We start from the raw sequence: 22,119 nt of genomic DNA, 5'->3' as shown, positions 1-22,119 counted from the left end.
CAGGAACCAAATGTGTGACATTCTGTGCATAGGATGATGCCCAACCCATGGAGCCACACCAGCCAGGTCCATTTTATCTTTTGATCCCTGGAAAGGGGTTAGAATTCTCAAAGTCGTGTTCTCTTTTCACAAAGCTGTACCCATACCCTCATACAGACCTGAGCAGGGAGAAGCCAACTGGCTAAATATTTTGGTACTAATTATAATTTTGTCCTGTACAGAAGGCATGTGTCTTCTCCCCCTCCCCCACCCCCCACCTCCAGGAATCTTGTTCCATGATTTCTATTCCATGAACTTGGGGTGGGGCTGAGAGTTTGCATTTCTAACAATTTTCCCTGGGGATGCTAAAGCACTGGCCCAGGGCCGCCCTTTGCCCAGACACAGCCTGGGAGGTGGGCAGCCCTGGGACAGTCACTGCTTTTTGGGATCGACAGATGATCAAGCCAAAGAGCTGATATGAGGAAGCACCAGAGAGGCATGCCTGATCTTCAATCTCTTTGCCTCCCTGGGGCCCTTGGTGCAGGGTTTACAAGTGGACAAATGGATGGGCCCCAGACATACTTGATTTCATCCACATGGTTTGTCCATACAAATTATCCAAAACCCTAGACCATCCCCAGCTGCTCCTTGAGCAGCAGCTGTGCTCTTTCCCTGTGGCATCAACTTTCCAGTTACCCACAGCACCACTGCATCTCTCTTGTGGGTGCCAGATTCTCTCCCTCCCACCTGACCTGCTGTGCCCATTTAAATCACCTGCCTTCCTCCAGGAATGCATGACCTTCCCTCTCCGTGTGTGTGCAGCTTCTCCCCACGACACCCCTCTCTACCCGCTGTGGCCTTCGGAGAGCGCTGTGATGCAAGTCTCAGGGAAACTGGACTTAAAGTACCTTGCATGTGCTGGCTGCACAACATTTTGATTAAATGAATAAACAGATAAACACAAAGGCACGGCAGAGTACTCACTTCCCCGCACTTTGACTAGCTTCGTCCTTTTTTGCTGATGACTGAGGGGTGGACAAAGTCACAAAACACGATTAGAAAAGAACTTGGCAGTCCAAAGAGTTGTGGCGATGGCCCAGGAAAGTGCCCACCACAAGAGTACAGTAAGCAAATGCACTTCTTATTTCATACAGACCCCACCTGCTATGCATCCATTGCACATGGAGAATGTTCCAACCCACTGAATGGTCTGCAGGAAATAAGAGGAGAGACATTGCAGTCTTTAATAACTTTCAGAAAGTTCTCCATCTCCGCAGAGCACTTAGGGGCGTGGGAGAAGTCGCCCCTCATGGCACCCAGTGCATTGTCAACATCCCTTTAGACAGAGAGCGCCCTGGTCCTGTGTTCATAGAGGAGGGAATACGCCTTCTCCCTCCATCTGGGTGTGCAAGCCACACTCAGGATAAGTTACACCTGGTGTGGCAGGGATAAAGCTCCATGTGCACGACTGTTGTTTTTCCAGTTGAAAGTGCTCCTGTTAGAAATGTGCGTGAACTTGGATGATTTCTTTGGACGGCAGGGAGGCCAGGCCTTGGCTTGTGTTCCTGGGTTCCCTGTAAAGTGAATGGTGTCAGGGTTCTCCCGCACCCCCAGCAATCACCTCCTGAAACACAAAGCAGACAGGTCCCTTCAACTAGGCCTTCCTGGGAGTCCACCCAGGGTCAGGCCACCACTGAAAAAAAGCTTGGCCTCCTTGCACTAAATCCTCCATCTCTTTCCTCAGCCTGCCAACAGGAGTGCCAATTAGTGCCAATAATTGTAGCCGTACTCAACCATGGTCACCAAAACACTAGAGGCTCCTGACAGGGAGACCTCCTCCGTGTCATCAGTTAGCGTATCTACTGGGTACATGGCAAGAAACTCTTGCAACCTCCTCATTTACGTTATGCCTGCCCACTGGAATCTTCATGTGATTTTAAACTGTCATTTAGTGGGGTAGATTGGCAAAGACGATCCTGTCACCTCCGGATGTGTTTTTAAATGAGGTCTTGGTTGAATTCCGGGCTAGTGTCTGAAATCAGCCTTCTTGAGCTTTATATTCCATGCTTGTGATAACTCCGCTGCCACTCTAGAAACCATCAATGTTTTGTCAAAACACTTTATTGTGGATTCTCAAGGCCACCACACAAATGGGCACCCAGCAAAAACATCTGTCATTGAACCACAGGCCACCCTGAATTATTTTGCACAATTTCATTAAATCATTCTGACTAAACATTTCTGGAGCAATTGAGGTTGTTTTATCTTTTTAATTGTCTCTCCTTGTTTTTTCTAACCTTTAATATGAGAGGTAATTTCTAAACATTTAGGGTTTGTTTCCAAAATTCAAAATTTTGCAGCATGTGTATTTCTCCAATACATTTCTCCTTTTTTAAGCCAAGACTTCAGGAGAAGCCCTCCCTGATGTTTGTGTAACATGCCTGTTGGAACAGCGAATGCACCTGTCCATGACAAATCAGTCCATACTTTCCAAGTTCCCACGTGTGAGTCTTTTACGAATCAAAGTCTGCTCCCCCAAAGGGTATGTTTTCTGATATTTTGCAGTCTTGGTGCTTATCTGCAATCTTCACACTTCCAAGTCTAAATCCACAGCTCAGGGATAGCTAGCAGCAAAGTTGGAGGTGGAATTGTTCTGAAGAGATGATGTAGGTACAGTCCTTCTGATTTCTTCATTGAAAAAGCTTGATCGGGTGGTTCTCATTCACACCTGACCCTTGTTGGGCGGGGGCGGTGGTGTAGGTAGTACTATACCCATCACAGGTGCCAATACATGGCTGAGAAGTGGAGCCAGTTTGCCCCTGGAGTAGCCCCCATCCATTGCATGACCTACTTATTCACTCATTCACTCAGAGTTCATGGGCATCATTCTGTGCCAGGGTGTGCCCTCAGTGCAGGGGGAAGCAAGGCCTCTGTCTTCAGAGGGACAGACATTTGGTCTTTATATCTTGGGAGAGGATGTAATCAGAAACAAACACAATTTCCAAGTGTACTGAGTGCCATAAGGATTTCAGCACGTGGGTTGATATGATCTAGTTTTGCACAGAGAGGGGCCATTTGAGCTGAAACCTGGAGAATGAAAAAGAAGCAACTATGGGAGGGTCCAAAGAAAGAACTTAGCTGCTAGAGAAATCATCAGTTGCAAAGAACCGTGTGAAGGGTGGGCGATGAAGCAGGAGCTTGCGGACTGCTGTGCCTTACGCATGGACAGCAGGGCGAGAGCAACAAAGCAGAGAGGCCAGGCCCAATCCTCACGCTCTGTGTGACATGCTAAGGGCTGGGATTTTACTGTAGGTACAGCAGAATGATATTACAGGAGTTGAAACAGAGCAATGTCACCATTTCACAAGAAATGTGCTAGCAGTTCTTTGAAAAATAGGCCGGAGTCATTCAGTCACCCAAGCGAACAATGGTGGACTCAGCAGAGCGGAGGCCGGGAGTGGAGCGGAGAGAAGCTCTCGTGTGGGTCATTCCTGCGTAGCACTGACGGGGTTTGCTCATGAGTCAGCTGTCCTGGCAACGGAGATGCTCCCTGTGGCCAGAGTTGGACTGTGGGAAGGGAGGAAATGAGGAATTTAGTTCGGAATGAAAGATGGTTCATCTTTTACCCGGAATCAAGGAGGTTCTACAGACAACAGTCCTTTCTCACCGTGTCTCAGTGGAATTGTGATCATCTTCTAAATAAGTATTCATAAGAATAAACTTGCCACTCATTCACTTCACCAAAGCTCCCACATGAAGCAAGCTTATTAAACAAATCATCGAGAGAGAAAGAGAGAGCGTGAGAGAGACAGATGCTCATTATCCGGCCCAATCACCCCCTTCTGGCTGCCCTTCCTCTCCCGCCTCAGCTGCCCGTGGCAGACAAAGCCACTTAAGTGAGGTGAGCAGTTCTAAATGTATAATATTAACATGTGTTTTTAAAAATTACTTGGAACCTGCCGCCATTTTTCTAATACACTGACTTTGACGGATGCTTCGGCACTTTTTTTTATGAAGCTTTTCACTGTATTACCTTATCGGGTGCATAAGCTTATTCTGTTCTGTAGAAGAAAACAGACAAGAAGGGTCTCCCAGCACGAGTTACGCTCCTGTAAAGGCGATAGTAAACATGCCAATGTCTAATTAAGCAGAAAATTCTATCTGTACTGTGGGGGAGGCGTTGGCTGTCTCCGACTTCTCTTCTGGGGAATCCATTTAGAAGGACAAAGTGGATTGTGGAGTTGAGCTGGTCCACAGAGCTCAGCTTCCAACTGTCAGCAGGAAAGAAAGAACACTTCTCTCCTCCTTGTGCAAAAATGATTATACAGGCTGGAGTGTGTGTGTGTGTGTGTGTGTGTGTGTGTGTGTGTGTACATACATACATTCACACAAATGTGTCTTTCATCAACCCACACAAAATAACATGAATTACTTCCCAGCTTCCTACTAAGTATCAGGCCCTGTGCTAGGCACTGAAAATACTGAGATGAAAAACCTTAGCAACTCCCTTAGCCAGCTGTGATGACAGAAAGCCCTCTTTTTCTTAAATTTTTTCCCTTCTGTGTGTGTCTGTGTGTGCATGTGGCATGCATTTTTCTTTGTTTCTATTGTTACATTCCCCGTAAGTGTAGTGACTATGTCTTAGCAGGAACATGTGTTGGGTAACATGTGTTGTCCCAGAGCAAGAGTGACAATACCCCTCTAACTCTCAGGAGAGACCCCTCTTGGTTGATAAAATTTTCCCAATTCTTTTAAGCATTTTGGTTGGCTCTGTAACGATTTTATTATTTTATAACAGACATTCTCCTTGAATTTAATGATTTGACTCCTTTTGCAAACATGCAAATTAATCCAAGAAAAAAAGAAAATTTGATGAGGATGAGGGGGTGATCTAATTCAGTCATTCAGCTATTTTTGAACCAGCGTTTGCTGGTAAGAAGTGATCACTTATTATTGGTTGTTTGACCAGATCGAGTAGCTTTTATGTCTGGAAATTAATTTATGGAACTAGAAACCAGCACACCAGTTTCATGAAAAAGCCACTTGTCAACTTGCTAGGAAAGCGAAAACACAACACCAAGAGCAATAAAATACTGAGCACGGCCATGAATCTGATAGCCAGACTCAATTTTTACATTTCATCTTGTTTGATGGGACCTTGCCCTTAAAATCATGAGCTCTTGTCCCCAGAACTTCCACAACTCTCCCCTCCGAGGTGGTTATCCATTTAGTGACATTTCAGTGAACTTCCACTGCTAACCTTTAACCTTGGGGTCTCTGCAGCACTTTCTTATTCAATTGGTTGGTAATAGAAAGTGGAGCCTGGTAGTTAAGACCATGGATTCTCTCATCAGACAGGGTACATGTCATGACTATGATACTAGCTGTGTGGTCTTGAGCAAATTCCTTAACCTGAAAGCCTCAGTTTCCCCATCTGGGAAATGGAAATAATAATAGTTCCTACTCCATGTAGGTATAAGATGAAATGAAAGAATGCATTCACAGTGTGGTCAGCATATGTCTTAGGAGAGTGATTGCTCACTAATATTCCTCCTCAGTAGCAGGAGCCTTTGGGGCTGCTACTGCAGCTGCTTTACCCCCAACACCCCCCCCTTCCCTCCTAACCCTCTGCCTGCCTACAGGACAGACCACCAATGCATGATCCCCCTTCCCATTCCCTGGTGAATGGGAATATTGCCCACTGCCCTGGGGTTTTCCCACCTGCACTGAGGGGGAGATAGAGGCTCAGAAGGAAGGCACTGCTCTGAGATCATGCAGGCCTTGCAAATCTAAGGCCGGATCACCCTTGCCTTGGTGTTTCTTTGGTTGCATTTTATCCAATTGGCTCTGAAAATGGCCGGTGAAGAAAATGAGCACCTGGGCACAAATAGTCCCATTCCTCATCTCCATGAATGGCTATTTGCCCATTAATTCCCTTTGCGCCCACTCTCTCATGCCTTCATTTTCCCTGTGCAATTATGGGTCTTAAATCCTTTCAGAAAGGAGAAAGCATGCATCCCCAATAGCATTTTGCATCTACAAATCACACGTAAAATTGGCACCTCCTGGCAGTTCCCCACAAATCACAGTGCATTTGAAATTATAGGCACAAGACTGAGAGGGAATTTTCCACCTTGTCTGCAAAGGTTTTCATAAACCTGTTTGAGAATAGTAAGATAGTCCCCAAATCTCCCATTCTGACACCATTTGCTATTATTTTAAAACTAGAGTCCTGGTGCATGAAATTCATGCACTGGGGGTGTCCCTCAGCACAACCTGCGCCCTCTCCAATCTGGGACCCCTTGGGGGATGTCCAGTTTAGGCTTAAAGGGATCAGGCCTAAACCTCCGAACCGCTCGCCTGCCTGCCTGCCTGTCTGATTGCCTTCTAACTGCTCCCCTGCCAGCCTCATTGAAGCCTAACTGCTCCCCTTCTGGCCTTATTGCCCCCAACTGCCCTCTCCTCTCCTGCAGGCCTGTTCTCACCCCAACTGCCCTCCCCTGCCACCCTGATGGCACCCAGATGCCCTCCCCTGCAGGCCTGGTCACCCCTAACTGCCCTCCCCTGCCAGCCTGATCTCACCCCAAACTGCCCTCCCCCTGCTGGCCATCTTGTGGTAACCATCTTATGGCCACATCTTGTGTCGGCCATCTTGTGACGATGTTGCAGTGGCCACCTTGTGATGGCATTGCTCGAGGGTGTCTCCTGATGCCACCTAGGCTTTTATTATATAGGATCATTGTTTGCTGAGTTTACATAATTTTGGGGCTATCATTGGAAGATCTTTTTTAGGACTCCATAATCTCTCTTCCTACTGTGTGATGTTCTACAAATAAAAAATAGAACAAAAGGACTGGCTCTCATGAAGATGAGGCTGTACATTCAGATTACTTCCGAGCACTCAAAAATGACTTACTAAATGATTGTATGCCAGTAGACCCAAGTGTCTTGGTAAAACTTACCATGGAGATGCCAAAGGTCAAATCTTAGCTTTCTTATGAGAAACATTTTCTCAGTAGAGATATGACTTTGATTGGATTTGGATTTTAGTCCAGCTTTCCTGAAAGTCATAAGCAAGAATTTAACAACTGTCCCATTAAAGGAATATTAGAGTGCTATTCCTTAAAAATGACAATTATAATACTAACTTAGCATTCTGGGCATTTGTGAAGAACTATAGCTCCTGCCAATTAAGAAGCCAAGGAGGCCCAAGCTGGGTTGGCTCAGTGGATAGAGCATAGGCTCACAGACTGAAGGGTCCCAGGTTTGATTCTGATCAAGAGCACATACCTTGGTTGCCAGGGTATATGCAGGAGGCAACCAGTTGATGTGTATCTTTCACATGGATGCTTCTCTCTGTCTCTCCCTCTTCCTTACACTCTAAAAAATCAATGAAAACATATCCTTGGGTAAGAATTAACAACAACAAAAAGTAGCCGAGGAGGGTTAGTTAGCACGAAGGGCATCATTTGGCTTTTCCTGTATCCATTGCCTAACTGCCCTCTCCTGCTGGCCTGGTCACCCCCACTGCCCTCTCCTGCTGGCCTGATCTCTCCCCCAACTGCCCTCCCCTGCACATGTAGACAGATTGCTCTTCGGTGGGATGTGGAAAGCCCTTATCCCAGTGGAAATCAGGATGGAGCCTGTGACCTGGTGCTGATATTTCATCTCTTCTTGTCTTGCAGGCTACGCCCAGGAGGAGCAGCTGAAGGACCAGGAGGAGATAAAAGAAGAAGAGGAAGAGGAGGAAGACAGTGGTTCCGTGGTTCAACTGCAGAGCAGCAATGACCCCGGGACAGACGAGGAGCTAGACATGGGTCCAGAGCCGAAGGGCTGCTTCAGCTACCAGAACTCCCCAGGCAGCCACTTGTCCAACCAGGACGCGGAGAGCGAGTCTCTGCTGAGCGATGCCAGTGACCCCGTGTCCGACATCAAGAGTGTGTGCGGCCGGGATGCCCTGGACAAGACAGCTGGTGCTCGGCCCAAGCTGCCCGGGGAAGCCCACAACTGCATGGACAAAATGACGGCTGTCTACGCCAACATCTTGTCTGATTCCTACTGGTCAGGCCTGGGCCTGGGCTTCAAGCTGTCCAACAGCGACCGGCGGCATTGTGACACCCGAAATGGCAGCAGCAAGACGGATTTTGATTGGCACCAAGACGCTCTGTCCAAAAGCCTGCAGCAGAACCTGCCCTCCCGGTCCGTGTCGAAGCCCAGCCTGTTCAGCTCGGTGCAGCTGTACCGGCAGAGCAGCAAGGCGTGCGGGAGCGTGTTCACCGGGGCCAGCCGGTTCCGCTGCCGCCAGTGCAGCGCCGCCTACGACACCCTGGTCGAGCTGACCGTGCACATGAACGAGACGGGCCACTACCAAGACGACAACCGCAAAAAGGACAAGCTTCGGCCCCTGAGCTACTCCAAGCCCCGCAAGCGGGCCTTCCAGGACATGGACAAGGAGGACGCCCAGAAGGTGCTGAAGTGCATGTTCTGCGGCGACTCTTTTGACTCCCTCCAGGATCTGAGCGTCCACATGATCAAAACGAAACATTACCAAAAAGTGCCTTTGAAGGAGCCCGTCCCCACCATTTCATCCAAGATGGTCGCTCCAGCCAAGAAGCGCGTCTTTGATGTCAACCGGCCGTGTTCCCCGGACTCCACCACGGGGTCTTTCGCGGACTCGTTTTCGTCCCCGAAGGGCAGCAGCCTGCAGCTGTCCTCCAACAACCGCTACGGCTACCAGAACGGCGCCAGCTACACCTGGCAGTTCGAGGCCTGCAAGTCCCAGATCCTCAAGTGCATGGAGTGTGGGAGCTCCCACGACACCTTGCAGCAGCTCACCACCCACATGATGGTCACGGGACACTTTCTCAAGGTCACCAGCTCTGCCTCCAAGAAAGGGAAGCAGCTGGTGTTAGACCCGCTGGCGGTGGAGAAAATGCAGTCTTTGTCCGACGCTCCCAACAGCGATTCTCTGGCTCCCAAGCCATCGAGTAATTCAGCTTCGGACTGTGCCGCTTCTACGACTGAGATAAAGAAGGAGGGTAAGAAAGAAAAGCCAGAGGAGGCCACCAAGGAGGAGAAAGCCGTGAAAAGCGAGGACTATGAAGACCCTCTACAAAAACCGCTAGACCCTACCATAAAGTATCAGTACCTACGGGAGGAGGATCTGGAAGATGGCTCCAAGGGTGGAGGGGACATCCTGAAATCACTGGAAAACACTGTCACCACAGCCATCAACAAGGCCCAAAACGGGGCTCCCAGCTGGAGCGCGTACCCCAGCATCCACGCCGCCTACCAGCTGTCGGAGGGCACCAAGGCCTCCTTGCCTCTGGGCTCCCAGGTGCTGCAGATGCGGCCCAACCTCACCAACAAGTTGAGGCCGATTGCTCCCAAGTGGAAAGTCATGCCCCTGGTTTCTGTGCCCACAAACCTGGCCCCATACACTCAAGTGAAGAAGGAGCCAGAAGACAGGGAGGAAACAGTGAAGGAGTGTGGGAAGGAAAGTCCCTGTGAAGAAGCGTCATCTTTCAGCCACAGTGAGGGGGAGTCTTGCTCCAACAGCGAACCCCCTTCAGAATCCAAAAAGCCTGAGCCTTGCCCCCCGAAGGAGGAGGACAAGCTGATGAAAGAGGGCGGCGAGAAGGAGAAAACTCAGCCCCTGGAGCCTGCATCTCCCCTCAGCAACGGGTGTGCCCTCGCCAACCACGCATCGGGCCTGCCGTGCATCAACCCGCTCAGCGCGCTGCAGTCCGTCCTGAACAACCATCTGGGCAAAGCCACGGAGCCCCTGCGCTCCCCTTCCTGCTCCAGCCCCAGCTCAAGCACAATCTCTATGTTTCACAAGTCCAGTCTCAGCGCCATGGACAAGCCGGCCTCGAGTCCTGCCACCGCAAGGCCGGCCAGCATGTCCAGGCGCTACCTGTTTGAGAACAACGACCAGCCCATCGACCTGACCAAGTCCAAAAGCAAGAAAGCCGAGTCCTCCTCCCAAGCACAATCCTGCACGTCCCCGCCTCAGAAGCATGCTCTGTCTGACATCGCCGACATGGTCAAAGTCCTCCCCAAAGCCACCACCCCGAAGCCCGCCGCCTCCTCCAGGGTCCCGCCCATGAAGCTGGAGGTGGACGTCAGGCGCTTCGAGGACGTCTCCAGTGAGGTCTCCACGTTGCATAAAAGAAAGGGCCGACAGTCCAACTGGAACCCCCAGCACCTTCTGATCCTGCAGGCTCAGTTCGCGTCGAGCCTCTTCCAGACGTCGGAGGGCAAGTACCTGCTGTCCGACCTGGGCCCCCAAGAGCGGATGCAGATCTCAAAGTTCACGGGACTCTCCATGACCACCATCAGCCACTGGCTGGCCAACGTCAAGTACCAGCTTAGGAAAACGGGCGGGACGAAATTTCTGAAAAACATGGACAAGGGCCACCCCATCTTTTACTGTAGTGACTGTGCCTCCCAGTTTAGAACCCCTTCTACTTACATCAGCCACTTGGAATCGCACCTCGGCTTCCAAATGAAGGACATGACCCGCATGGCCGTGGAGCAGCAAGGCAAGGCGGAACAAGAGATCTCCCGGGTGTCGTCGGCTCAGAGGTCTCCGGAAACCATAGCTGGCGAAGAGGACACGGACTCTAAGTTCAAGTGTAAGTTGTGCTCTCGGACATTTGTGAGCAAACACGCAGTAAAACTCCACCTAAGCAAAACGCACAGCAAGTCACCCGACCACCACTCTCAGTTTGTAACAGACGTGGATGAAGAATAGCTCCGCAGGTATGGGTTTGCTCCCAGTGGTGTGACGGTGGCCTTGGAGGAGTTCCTGGAAGGGAGATGGGTCTCTTAGGCAGCTAACGTCTCCCGTACCAGAGGCCAGTCGCCTGCTGGGACAGGACTTAGTTTTACAAAGACTAGAACGTGATAAACAAGTCCTGTCTGTTCTCTCAGTCTCTCCGGTGTAGACTTGGGCATTAGCACGAAATGGGTTTAGGGAGATGGAGCTCACAGATTCCCGCTTCATGACCCGTGATCCCCGTAGTTTCCCAAGGCCCAGCTTGCCAGGGCCTCCCAAGACTACACGTCATTTTAATGAATAAGTACTAATTTCTCTCCGGTCCCATTTCACCACCACCCCTGTCCATAGGGAATGCTGATGACTTAGAAAGTGAGAGAGAAAAGGCCATCCACAGAATAAAGACTGTAGAGTTCCTGGGGGCAGCCACTGTGCAGAGTTCTGAATCAGCTTATGAATAGTTTAAAGTTGTCTTTATCATCATTACTTGTAATCAATGCTTTTTGCAGCTACTGTCAGCACTCGCTCCCTCTGCCCCCTTCCCTTTGCTCATTCCTCCCTTAGGCTTCCCTGGAATGAGCATCTGCCCTGAAGTCAGATGATAGAAAATAGTATTCTCTGCACAACACTGAGATGAAAAGAGAGGAGGCGTATCTTCTTCTCTCATCTTTGCTTTTCTTTAGATAGACTAATTCCAGAGTCCACCTGTAAGGAAGATGGGTGCGATGCATGCCCCTGAGCTTGTGCTTTACATAAAGAAGCAGATGACTTTCTGACCACCCATGGCCAATGCACATGGGCCTCCCAGTTTCAAGATGATTTGCATCATGTATTATAGAAGGCCTGGGCCTTGTAAAGTCACCAGTGCCCAGACTGTCAATGTCATCCAGGAAAGAGGACAGAGACCAAGGTCTGATACCTCGGCAGGCTAGTCACGCTGGCCATCTTCAAATGTGTTTGAGGCTGGGTCTTAAATCCCTTTTCTCTCAGTTTGTATTTTTTCTGCTGCCTTTTCTCTTCCCTCCATCATGACATCACCCCGTGTGTTGGGGACACTCACATATATGAAGGGTGTCTTCCACCACAAGCCACACCCCAAGATGAGGACCCACCCAAGCTTTGGCACTTGCTGGTCCTGTCTATGCTATGCTATGCTATGCTAGGTTACAGATGAGCCCTTTTGATTAATTCACAGTAAGACATGAACAGCTATGAATAACAAGGTAGAAGCGCTCTTCATCTCCGATGGTCAGAGTGTTTGTTTTTCAATAGGAGGCTTTCATGCACAGAGGTATGAGCACTTAGCAGGGTCCAGGTGGAGACAGGTGTGTGTATATAACGTGGTTTCAGGCTCACTTCCCAACAGGGAGGGAGGCTGATGGAATGTGAGATGCTCACATGAAATAAAGGATCTGGGACTTTCAGTGAAAATATCTAAGAGCTTCTGCTAAAGGGGATACCATCCCATAATTCCAATGGCTCTCTGGGCTCCAATGAAGACTATTGTTTTGTTTGCATGTTTTTATCATGATAATTAAAACGTGTTACTGGCAGATTCATCTCTTGCTTTCTAAGCATGATTTGTTCAGCTCATACTATTGAAAGAAACGCTGAAAATCGTCTATTGAATCTACACGTGAGCTTGGGGCTTGGCATATCTATTTATTTGCTCTATAACATTTTAAGTTTTATGTAACTTGCTATTACGCTTTTCTGGTCCTTCCAAAAAATATGGTGAATATACACAGAATATCCAAAGAGAAGAGACATGTTGCCAATCCCATAGTAGTAGATTCAAACCATGGTGAAAAGGACAAAGAGGCAATGTTTATTTGTGCTACAATAAAGACCAATTTTCCACCTGCTAGGTTTGTAATCATTTTTTAAATTAATATCACTGCCCAAACACTGCGATGTGGAAGTGGAGATGGGGGAGAAAAAGGAAGCCATGGTCAAAATCCGAAATGTGCTTACCTGTTCTAGGGAAGCAAAGGTAAACAAGTAGTTTGGGGAAAACCTGCACTAAAGGTATGACAGCTGTTAAATGCGTAGAATAGGAGAGCTCTGTTTCTCATCTCTCTGCATTTGTTCAGGAATAAATATCTCTGATTTGGCCCTTTGGAGCCCCGTATTACAGGGTTATCCTTCTATGAAATCTGCTCCATCCTGATGGAGACACTGTGAGTCTATGATTCTGAGGGTGGCCTGCAGAAACACAGGTTTGAGTATTTGGGACTCATTTCAAGCCATGGGAGTGTGCGCGTGTTGTGTGACCATGAAGTGGGTGTGGGTGTTGAGTATGTTTATGGTGTTCTACACACAGGCCCATATGCCAGAACGGTTCTCTATGGCACAAAGGTGGCTTTTGGAGGCTTTGGTCACTTAGAAAATAATTCCTGTGCCCTCAGGTCCTCTTTTGGAACAATATTTATGCCAGGCCTTGCCCACTGCTTAGAGTGAAGCATATATGGTTTTAAATGATCACTAAACTAGATCACTGTTATCTGGAACTCTGATTCTCGTTGGTGTGCGTGACAGCACAAACTGCACAAAATGACCTGTGTTCTAGAAAGCATGATCAACATTTTTCGAGGAAGCTGGGGGCTTTACTATGTCGGTATTCTCTATAAGATGCCAATTTTGACTTGAATTTTCTTTCCTTCCTTGGGCATGTCTTAAATACTGCAAATTGCTCTGCCAAATGTTAAATACCACTTTTTATTAAATAATAATTAGCAAATATTAAATGTGCATTCCTATTTAAGGAGAGCAGTAATCTGAAAGTATTTCAATTTGTATTTGTATATACTGTACCTTTAAAAACCACATGCTCTTAAACAATAGAAATTAAGTAAAAAGAAAATTAATGAATCTAAAATTCATAAGGACTTGAAATTATAATTACCATGTGATATGGTGTATACATTTAGCAGCACACTTAGCCTTGAAATTGGTGGCAGGAATGAATTCTAGTCCAATGAGCTGCCACCTTTGATGTGGATGATTTTATAAAAATCCATGTTCATGGTGAATAGCATGTAAAGTTGCCAGATAAAACACAAGATGTCCAGTTTAATTAGAAGTTCAGGTTTTAGGATAAGTATGTCCCAAATAGTACGATAAGTATGGCCAAAATTCATTGTTTATCTGAGATTCAAATGTAAGTGGGCATTCTGTATTTTTATTGGCTAAATCTGGCAACCTTAACAACATGGATTATCTGGCCATCTGGAAGAGCAAAATGGGCTAGTCTAATTTTTTTCAATTACAGTTGACATATAATAGTATATTAGTTTTAAGTGTACAACATTTATATAACTTACAAAATCTAATGCACACCTAACATCATACAAAGTTATTACAATACTAGAGGCCCGATGCATGAAATTCATGCAAGCGTAGGCATTCCTTCCCCCTGCTGATGGCACAAGCTTCCCTCTGGCATTTGGGACCCGGGCTTCCCTCACAGCACCGGCCTCATCCCAAAGGTTGTCCAGAAGAACATCTGGTCTAATTAGCATATTATGCTTTTATTACTATAGATTATTGACTATATTCTCTATGCTATGCTTTACATCCCCAAGACTGTTTTTATAACTGGCAATTTGTACTTCTTAATCCCTTCCCATTTTCACCCATCCCACCAACCCCACTCCCATCTGGCAACCACCAATTTGTTTTCTGTATCTCTAAGTGTATTTCTATTGTGTTTGTTCATTTCTTTGTTTTTTTTAGATTTCACATATAAGTAAAAGCATATGGTAATGGTCTTTGTCTGACTTATTTCACTTGGCACAGTACCCTCTAGGTTCATCCATTTGTTACAGATGGTAAGATTTCATCTCTTCTTATGGCTGAGTAAGATTCCACTGTATACACGCACCATGTCTTCTTCATCCAATCTTCTATTGACGGTCACCTAGGTTGCTTCCATACCTTGGCTATTGTAAATAACATTGCAATGAACCTAGCAATGTGCATGTCTTTTTAAATTAGTGTTTTGGATTTCTTTGGATAGATACCCAGAAGTGGAATTACTGGGTTATAAGGTAGTTCTATTTTTAATTTTTTAAAATATATTTTATTGATTTTTTTTTTTTACAGAGAGGAAGAGAGAGGGATAGAGAGTTAGAAACATCGATGAGAGAGAATCATCAATCAGCTGCCTCTTGTACACCCCCTACTGAGGATGTGCTCGCAACCAAGATACATGCCCTTGTCCGGAATCGAACCCGGGACCTTTCAGTCCACAGGCCAACGCTCTATCCATTGAGCCAAACCGGTTTCGGCTATTTTTAATTTTTTTGAGGAACCTCCATACTGTTTTCCATAGCGCCTGCACCAATTTATAATCCCACCAGTGAGGTTTCTCTTTTCTTCACATCCTCACCAACAGTGTTGTTTGTTTATTTGTTGTTGAGATGTGCTGGACTCATTAATATCTATAAGAGGCATTGACCTTCCTTCAACCATTAAATAAATCTTGCCTTCCCTCCCTCCTTCCTTCTCTCCTTCCTTCCCTCTGTCATTCCTTTCTTCCTTCCCTCCCTTCTCCTGTCCTTCCTTCCTTCTTTTCTGACTTCCCTCCCTGCATTGCTTTCATATCAGTGGTGCTTTGACTCCGAAGCAGCCTGCAGTCCACACGGACATGTAGTGGTGACCCAGCCGTGGTGCTGACTGTATAGCAGCACAAGTGCCAAGCCTGCCCCAGGTGTTCATGAACATTCTTTCACTGCATTCCCACAACAGCCTGTGAGGGAGAGGTGGATTCAGCCAAATTCCAGGCGAGGAAATGGAGGCAGAGTGTCTGCGTGAATTCCCCAAGATTCCACAACCTTTGAGACTCACTTGTTTTCACCTAGCTAGAAAACCATCACTCCATGCCCGACACAGTGCTGATCCCAGGGAATGAACCTGTGGCCAGAACAAGAGGACGCCTTTGAGCCTAGTGGCAGACATAGATGGGGAGGCTGGGGAAAACGTTAAATGGTGCCATGGGAGAGTGTCTGTCCACCTCGGGAAGTGAAGAGGGGATTGGTATTTAGGAGGCAGGGTGATATTAGGGGAAGACTCTGGCTGCCAAAGCCCTGGAGCTTAAGTTCAAACCCCAACTCCTGTGCTCTTCTGGTTGATGTGCCCTGTAAAACATGGACATATCAAAGTTGTGAGGATTAAGTAAATGTATGCAGTTCTTTTCCATAAAGCCTAGCACATATTAGGTTCACAAGAAAATTGTATTCTAGATTATCACTATAGGGTCCTGCCACGTCCCTCAGCCTCCCCTGAGGTATATAAATTTGCAGTCTTGCCTGGTCATAAGAGGTCACGGTTCGGTTCTCAGTCAGGGCATATGCCCAGGTTGCAGGCTTGATCCTGAATAGTGCAGGAGGCAGTGGATCGATGATTCATTGATGTTTCTGTCTCTCTCCCCCTCTCCCTTCCTCTCTGAAATAAATAAAAATATATTTGAAGGCGGGGGGGGGGGGTGGTGGAAACACTGCAGTCTTCCCAGCTGATAAATGACTGGGCAGGTGATCCATGGGCCCTCAACCTGCAGTTTGATTATAACTATCTCAACTGACAGCAAAACTAGCACTCACTGGCCTCTTCCTCTGAGCAGGACATGGTACTTCATCTCATCCTGATTTTGCAAATAGCTCAAAAGTTTTCATGATTTGTCTGAGAACACACAGTAAATGTACCAGGGCCGCCCCATACTCACCAACTGTTCTCGGCCCCTCGGTTTCTCCTCCACCTTGCCTGATGGTTCCTGGGTGTGACTCAAGCTAGGCGAACACATTCAACAATGCAGAGAAAAGTCTGGAAGCATGCCTCCACATGGAGAGATGAGCTAAGCCTCTCCTTGGCCTCTTGGAGGTGCAACTGGGAACCAAATATTGCAATTCAGGGGCCGGGGCCGGACCTGCAGGATAGAACCAGCATCCTCACTTGCTGAGCATTGATGTCCTTCTTTGGTGAAGTAATCATACGTTTACCATAAGGTAAGGTGACCAGATCGTCCCGTTTTTGGCTTGACAGTCCCGATTTTTAACAATTTGTCATGCATCACAAGGGACAAATTGTTAAAAATCGGGACTGTCCTGCCAAAAGCGGGACGATCTGGTCACCTTACCATAAGGTGTCAAACCAAGAACTGGCCCAAATTCCGGTGCAGGTAGAGGTCTAAGAATTTTTTTTTTTTTTAATCCTCATCCTGACTTTCTGGAATTCATTTTGGGAAACAGGGTCAGGCACAGGATGACAGCATTTCCGGTGCAGCAAGAAACAAACGCACCGCCCCTCCCAACATTTCCACTTGACCCCGCGACAGCTGGGCTCCCCTAGCGCATGAGCGCGCTCCATCTCGGTCCCACGTCCCCCTCATTTGGACTCCCGAACGCTCAATCCTGACGTGTATAATTTGGTGCTTTAATATAGAGTAACATTATTTTTCATTTACTCCAATCTGCCATCAGTATCATCTTTTCATTTAACCAGATGCAATTCTTTTTTCTTTTGCTAAATTGAAAATCCATGAGCGACAGGGAGTGCAATGTTTTAATTAGCTCATATTTTTTATATGGATTTATGTCTTTAAAATACATTTGTGTAATTCTTCAGCTAAATTAAAAACGTCTTTCTGTGCAAGTGAGGAGGGGAAAATAAAGAGCTAAATGGTGTCATTAGCTTAGGTAGATGCGGGTGGGGAGCAGAGGCTAGAGAGGGACCGCCTCTACCCCCCAGAGCGCCTCCTGGGCTGATTTTGAACTTGCCCTTCGTTGAAAGAAGTCTTTCTCTATAACAATTTCCTGAAAATGGCTTCAGGAGGGATTTTTTTTTTAAAGGCCCCGAGTAGGTAAACAAGCAGTTACCTTCAAGGAACTAATTTGAAACTGAACCCGCCACAAAACAAAACAGGAAGAAAAAAAAAAAAAAGAAAAAAAAAGTCATAATGATAAACAGTTTTCTCCTGCATTTCTCTCTTTATCTTTTTTTTTTTTTTTTTTTTTTTTTAACTATCAAGTTTAAAGCTTTCTGCGGTGCTTTTTTGCCTGCCTGATAGGAGACAAGTGACATTCCGTGGTAAATGGGAGAAAAAGCCATGCAGAACTGAGATCTCTCCGGCGTTGACACTAACTTGCCCTCTATTGTTGGGAGCGAGCAGGAGCTCATGATTGTTCATCAGATGGCCCTAATGCAGCTCCGGCGTTCAGCTATAATTTCTGCTTGCATTTATAATTACTGTCATAGACTGCACACCTCGGTGAGCAGATTAAAGCTATAAACTATTTAGCCTCGGCTCTACGACGAGGAACTTGATTTGTCTGGCAGGAGTTATTTGTTAGGGAGCTTGACACCTCACATAAAAATGACTCGACTTGATGAAGAACAATGCGGTGCTAGCAATGCGGGGATTTTAAATCAGCCCCGACGCCACGCCCTGCGAGAGTCACAGGCCGCTTGTTAAATGATGTGTAGGCCAAGGGGGTGACAGAGTGGATGCGCTAAGGGGACCAAAATAGAAGAGGATCTGGGTGCAGTGGCTGTCTCTCCTGGTGCTTCCTCTGAAGGCACAGGCGCTGGTTGGAAGCCAGTGTCTCTTGTCCTCTGAGTCAGTCCCATGTGAAGGTGTCAGGAGGCTCCCCTGGCAGGACAGGGGGTGCCACAGGCCAAAGGCACAGGTCACATTCCGGGAAGGGCAGGTTTTAGAGAGTTTGTGCAGCTGCTGACTACCTTCACCTCTCCAAACCAGGAGGCCAGGGCGATGCAGAGCGTAGAGGTCGTGCTTTTTCCTGAGCACTCTTTATTTCTTTGTTTATTTCCTGTGTCTGACTCCTAGGAGGCACAGGATATGTGTAGGCGAGGAGGGCATTATCCTAGCGGGCTAATCTCCCAGTGATGCTGTGAAAACTCAGAAAGCAATCCGCATGCAGGTTGATGAGAGGCTGGCTCAGCCTACTCCTCCTCCGCCTTGGTTCGCGGGGAAGTGAGGTCGAATGGTGCCTCGGCGCTGGGTCCGGCCCACAAAGCAGATGACCAGCCAGCTTCACTCTCCTCTCTGTTTTCCTCCTTGGCCACCTGCTTCAGAAAGATTTGTTTGCTGAAGGCTTTGATCCAGGTGTGGGGTGGGTTGTGCCATTTCATTGGAAGAAATAAGGAGAGACCTGAGTGCAGATTAACTAAACAGCTCTGGGGTGTAAAATGAAAGAGCCTGGCGGAGCCGGGCTGCCCCTGAGACAGGCCGGAGGGAGCTTTCATCTGCCGCTAGCTCTTCCCCTCTGACGCCCCTTCTCTCACTGCACCGGTTAGAGGCCAGGTCACCGGTGCCAACCACGCTTAGCAAGGTCTGCTTGGCATCCTCAGTGCAGAGGACGGTGGTGGTGCTGGTGAGAAAATGTGCTGAGAAAAGGAAGTGCCCACCTCGCTGCCACTGATGTTGACAGAGCACCAACATGTATGGAGCATACAGTGTCCCAGCTATTGTGCAAGACTCTTTCATAGGTTATCACTGTTAATCTAACCCTCAGCGCTATGAAGACAGACCAGTGATCAGATCACACCAGCTTACGGGTGAAGAGGCCAGCCCTCAGAGAGGTGGGTGACCAGCAAGGCCACACAGTTAGGAACTGTCAGGGCTGGAAGTCAGGTGTGGACAAGGCAATGACTTATCATCAGCCAGAATTCAGGCCCACAATTCTCCCAGCACCTTTCTGGAGTCCCATGGGTTATATTCTGTTGGGTGCTACACCCGGGTGTAAGACATGAGCCCTGTCCACAGGTTATACTCACAGGGGTGAAAAGATGAACGGGGGGTTGGGGGTCGGGGGAGAGAGAATGTTTAAATATCCTAAAAGCCCAACTCTTTGACAGAGACAACTTTCTACCACTTGGGCCCTCCAGCAAACTGGCACTTTCAGTGTGTGTGGCTTATCAGATATTTTTTTATCGATAGAGGGGAAAAATGATGTTTCAGGTTATATTGTTTTCAATGCTACATTACTGGATTTCACAGTCAAATAGTTCTATTTCTGCTCACTGGAGGATTTTGTCATGTTTAATTGTTTACGACCCCTTCTTCACTCCCCCCCCCCATACTTGCTGTAGCTCTACTTCCCCCTTTGCTGCCTTCCTGTGGATTCTCTGGTGTGCGGTAACCATGGAGATGGGTCTCTTTTGGATAGTGTTGTCTGTGGCTTAGAAGTCAAAGAACCAATCAGAACCTCATCATCCCAGAAATGTAAGAGAATGGACGTAGGAGGCCATTGGAAGAGGAGGGAAAGGGAGACCTGTCAGGAAGTGTCGGAGCCAGGACTTCCAGGCATAGAAATCCCATGAAGGAGGCATAAGGCAGCTGAGCTCAGTGGAGGAAGAATGTGGGCGTTGGGACTGCAGAAGCCAGGCCTAGCTGAGGGCCTAGGGCAGGTCATGTCACCTCTCTGGACTTCAGCTGCCCCACTGTGAGGTGGCTGCATGAAGTCTGGCCACAGGGAGCATTATGAGAATAAAAACAGAGAACCTACTAAGGGTCCCCCTAGTGCTGTATCAGGTGCATGGAAATCCCCAGTGAAGGAGAGCTTCTCTCATAATTGTTCAAATACAGCAAAAGTGATTGCCCTGGCTGGTGTGGCTCAGTGGGCTGGGTGTCCCGTGCACAGAAAGGCTGCTGGTTAGAGTCTGGGTCAGGGCCCATGCCCGAGTTTTGGGCTTGGTCACCTGTAGGAAGGGGGTGATCCTAATCTCCTTTGGACATTCTCTATGTGTGAAATGACAGTAATGCCTGTGTCACTCATCAGGGAGGCGAACCAGGTAAATAAAGAATGTAAACCCCTCAGCACCGCACCGGGGCTTCGCACAGCACAGGAAGTGTGAGGAAGTGAGAACCAGTCCCAGCCCCGGGATTGGTACTGAGGACTAACATCGCCCTGAGGCTTGGCCTCTGGGTCAGAACTGTTTCCTGGGCTGCTCATGTCCACGGAGCCATCCAATACCTTCAGGTGAGCGAGTCAAGTGGGTCTGCATTCTCTGTGGCAGGTGCATCAGGACCTTCATTCTACTGACCTTCAGTCTCTCCTCCCGGAGAGCCTGCTCCCTGCTCGGCTTTGTTCTGAGGGCTGGGCTCCCCTGAGGGGGCGGGGGCCCAGGCCTAACATCCGAGCAGAGGACAGTGGGTAGTGATACTAACAGCTAACATTTCTGAGCACAGGAATGAGAGTAAATGATGTCTAAGAATGAGGGCTGCCAGGGAATACCGGCCACCATAAGGGACCATGACAGGGCCACCTACTTTATAAAGGAGATCTGGGGAAGAAGACAAGGAGGTGAGGAAAGAGCCAGGCAAGTGGCAAATTGGGAGCATTGGTATGTTTACCTCAGAGAAAGGCCGGGGGATGACAGCTGGAGCTGGCGGGTGGGACAGGAGTCGGGGGGGGGGGGGGGGTAGGTCAGGCTTCGTAGAACATCCTACGCTTTGGGTTGGCCTTCCCTAAGCGCAGGGAGGAGCCACTGGAGGGTTTCAGCAGGCTAGTGGCATGATCTCCTTTCTCCCACAGAAGATCACTCTGGCTACTGAGTGTGCCTTGGATGGGAGGAGACCAGAGCAGATGCGGGGGGGGGGTGGGGGGGGGAGGGAGGAAGAGGGGGAGTAGGGGACTTGCGGGGGAGGGGCAGTGCGGAGGCTGTGGAAGGCATGGTGGTTAGGCAGTAGTGGAGCCAGGGAGCTCGTGGGCAGTGGGCAGATGACCAGCTGCAGGCAGATTCCAGGTCATTCGAAACCAGGCTTGTCTAGGAAGAAGAGATGTCAGACTGAGACATGGAGGGCATTAGGGCAAATGCTACCGACTTCTCAGTGAGCTGTAGACCCAACTGCTCTTCCCACATGGCCCCTGAACCACCCCAACACCCAGGCAGCCCTGTTTCCCAAGAAGAACCCCTTTTGATTCAAATAAATCACAATTTTTATGCCACAGGAATCATGAAGTGCACAACGAACGGCCCCTGCTGTGCTCGCCTTCCTATTTTTCAGTCCTAATTTAATTCTTCCCTCCATCTGTACGTCAGCCCCTCCTCTGAGCATCAACCCTAGGTGGTCCTGACTTCGACTCAGATTTACTGGCAAGATGAAATGGAGGAACACATTGTTTTTCCAAGATGATTTAATGACCTTTTGGGGCATCCCTGTGACTGCTGAAATCTTCCGTAATTATTCCATTTGGCAGCAGAGAGTTCTGTTGATCAGAGGAAGGTTGATGGAGATGTCAAATGTCAATAAATTTGCAATCCATAATTGTAACCACTTGATGCTGGAGCAGACCAGGGAATGTCTTAGTCCCAAGGCCACGAATTGTTGCACCAACACAAGC

The 22,119-nt window shown here is 48.1% G+C and overlaps 1 protein-coding gene across 5 annotated transcripts in view; it reads left to right on the top strand.

Moving 5' to 3' along the window:
- TSHZ2 (teashirt zinc finger homeobox 2) overlaps window positions 1-22,119 on the top strand; it is a 435,724-nt gene that overhangs the window by 243,822 nt on the left and 169,783 nt on the right. For 2 of the 5 annotated variants that reach the window (XR_014795399.1, XM_084888466.1), the window contains exon 2: window positions 7,665-10,743. Coding sequence is in view for 4 of the 5 variants with exons in the window: in XM_084888466.1 (XP_084744592.1) it covers window positions 7,665-10,735 (3,071 nt within the window). In the remaining variant the exon portion in view is untranslated. Of the gene's footprint in view, window positions 1-7,664; window positions 12,492-22,119 lie in introns of those variants that run through there. The other 3 variants (XM_084888465.1, XM_084888468.1, XM_084888467.1) reach the window with 2 other exon arrangements.

Source organism: Pipistrellus hanaki (genome assembly GCF_964339955.1).
Source record: "Pipistrellus hanaki genome assembly, chromosome: 6".
NCBI classification, from domain to species: domain Eukaryota; kingdom Metazoa; phylum Chordata; class Mammalia; order Chiroptera; family Vespertilionidae; genus Pipistrellus; species Pipistrellus hanaki.
Note: the sequence above shows the minus strand (reverse complement) of the source record. Positions and strands in the feature narration are given on the sequence as shown.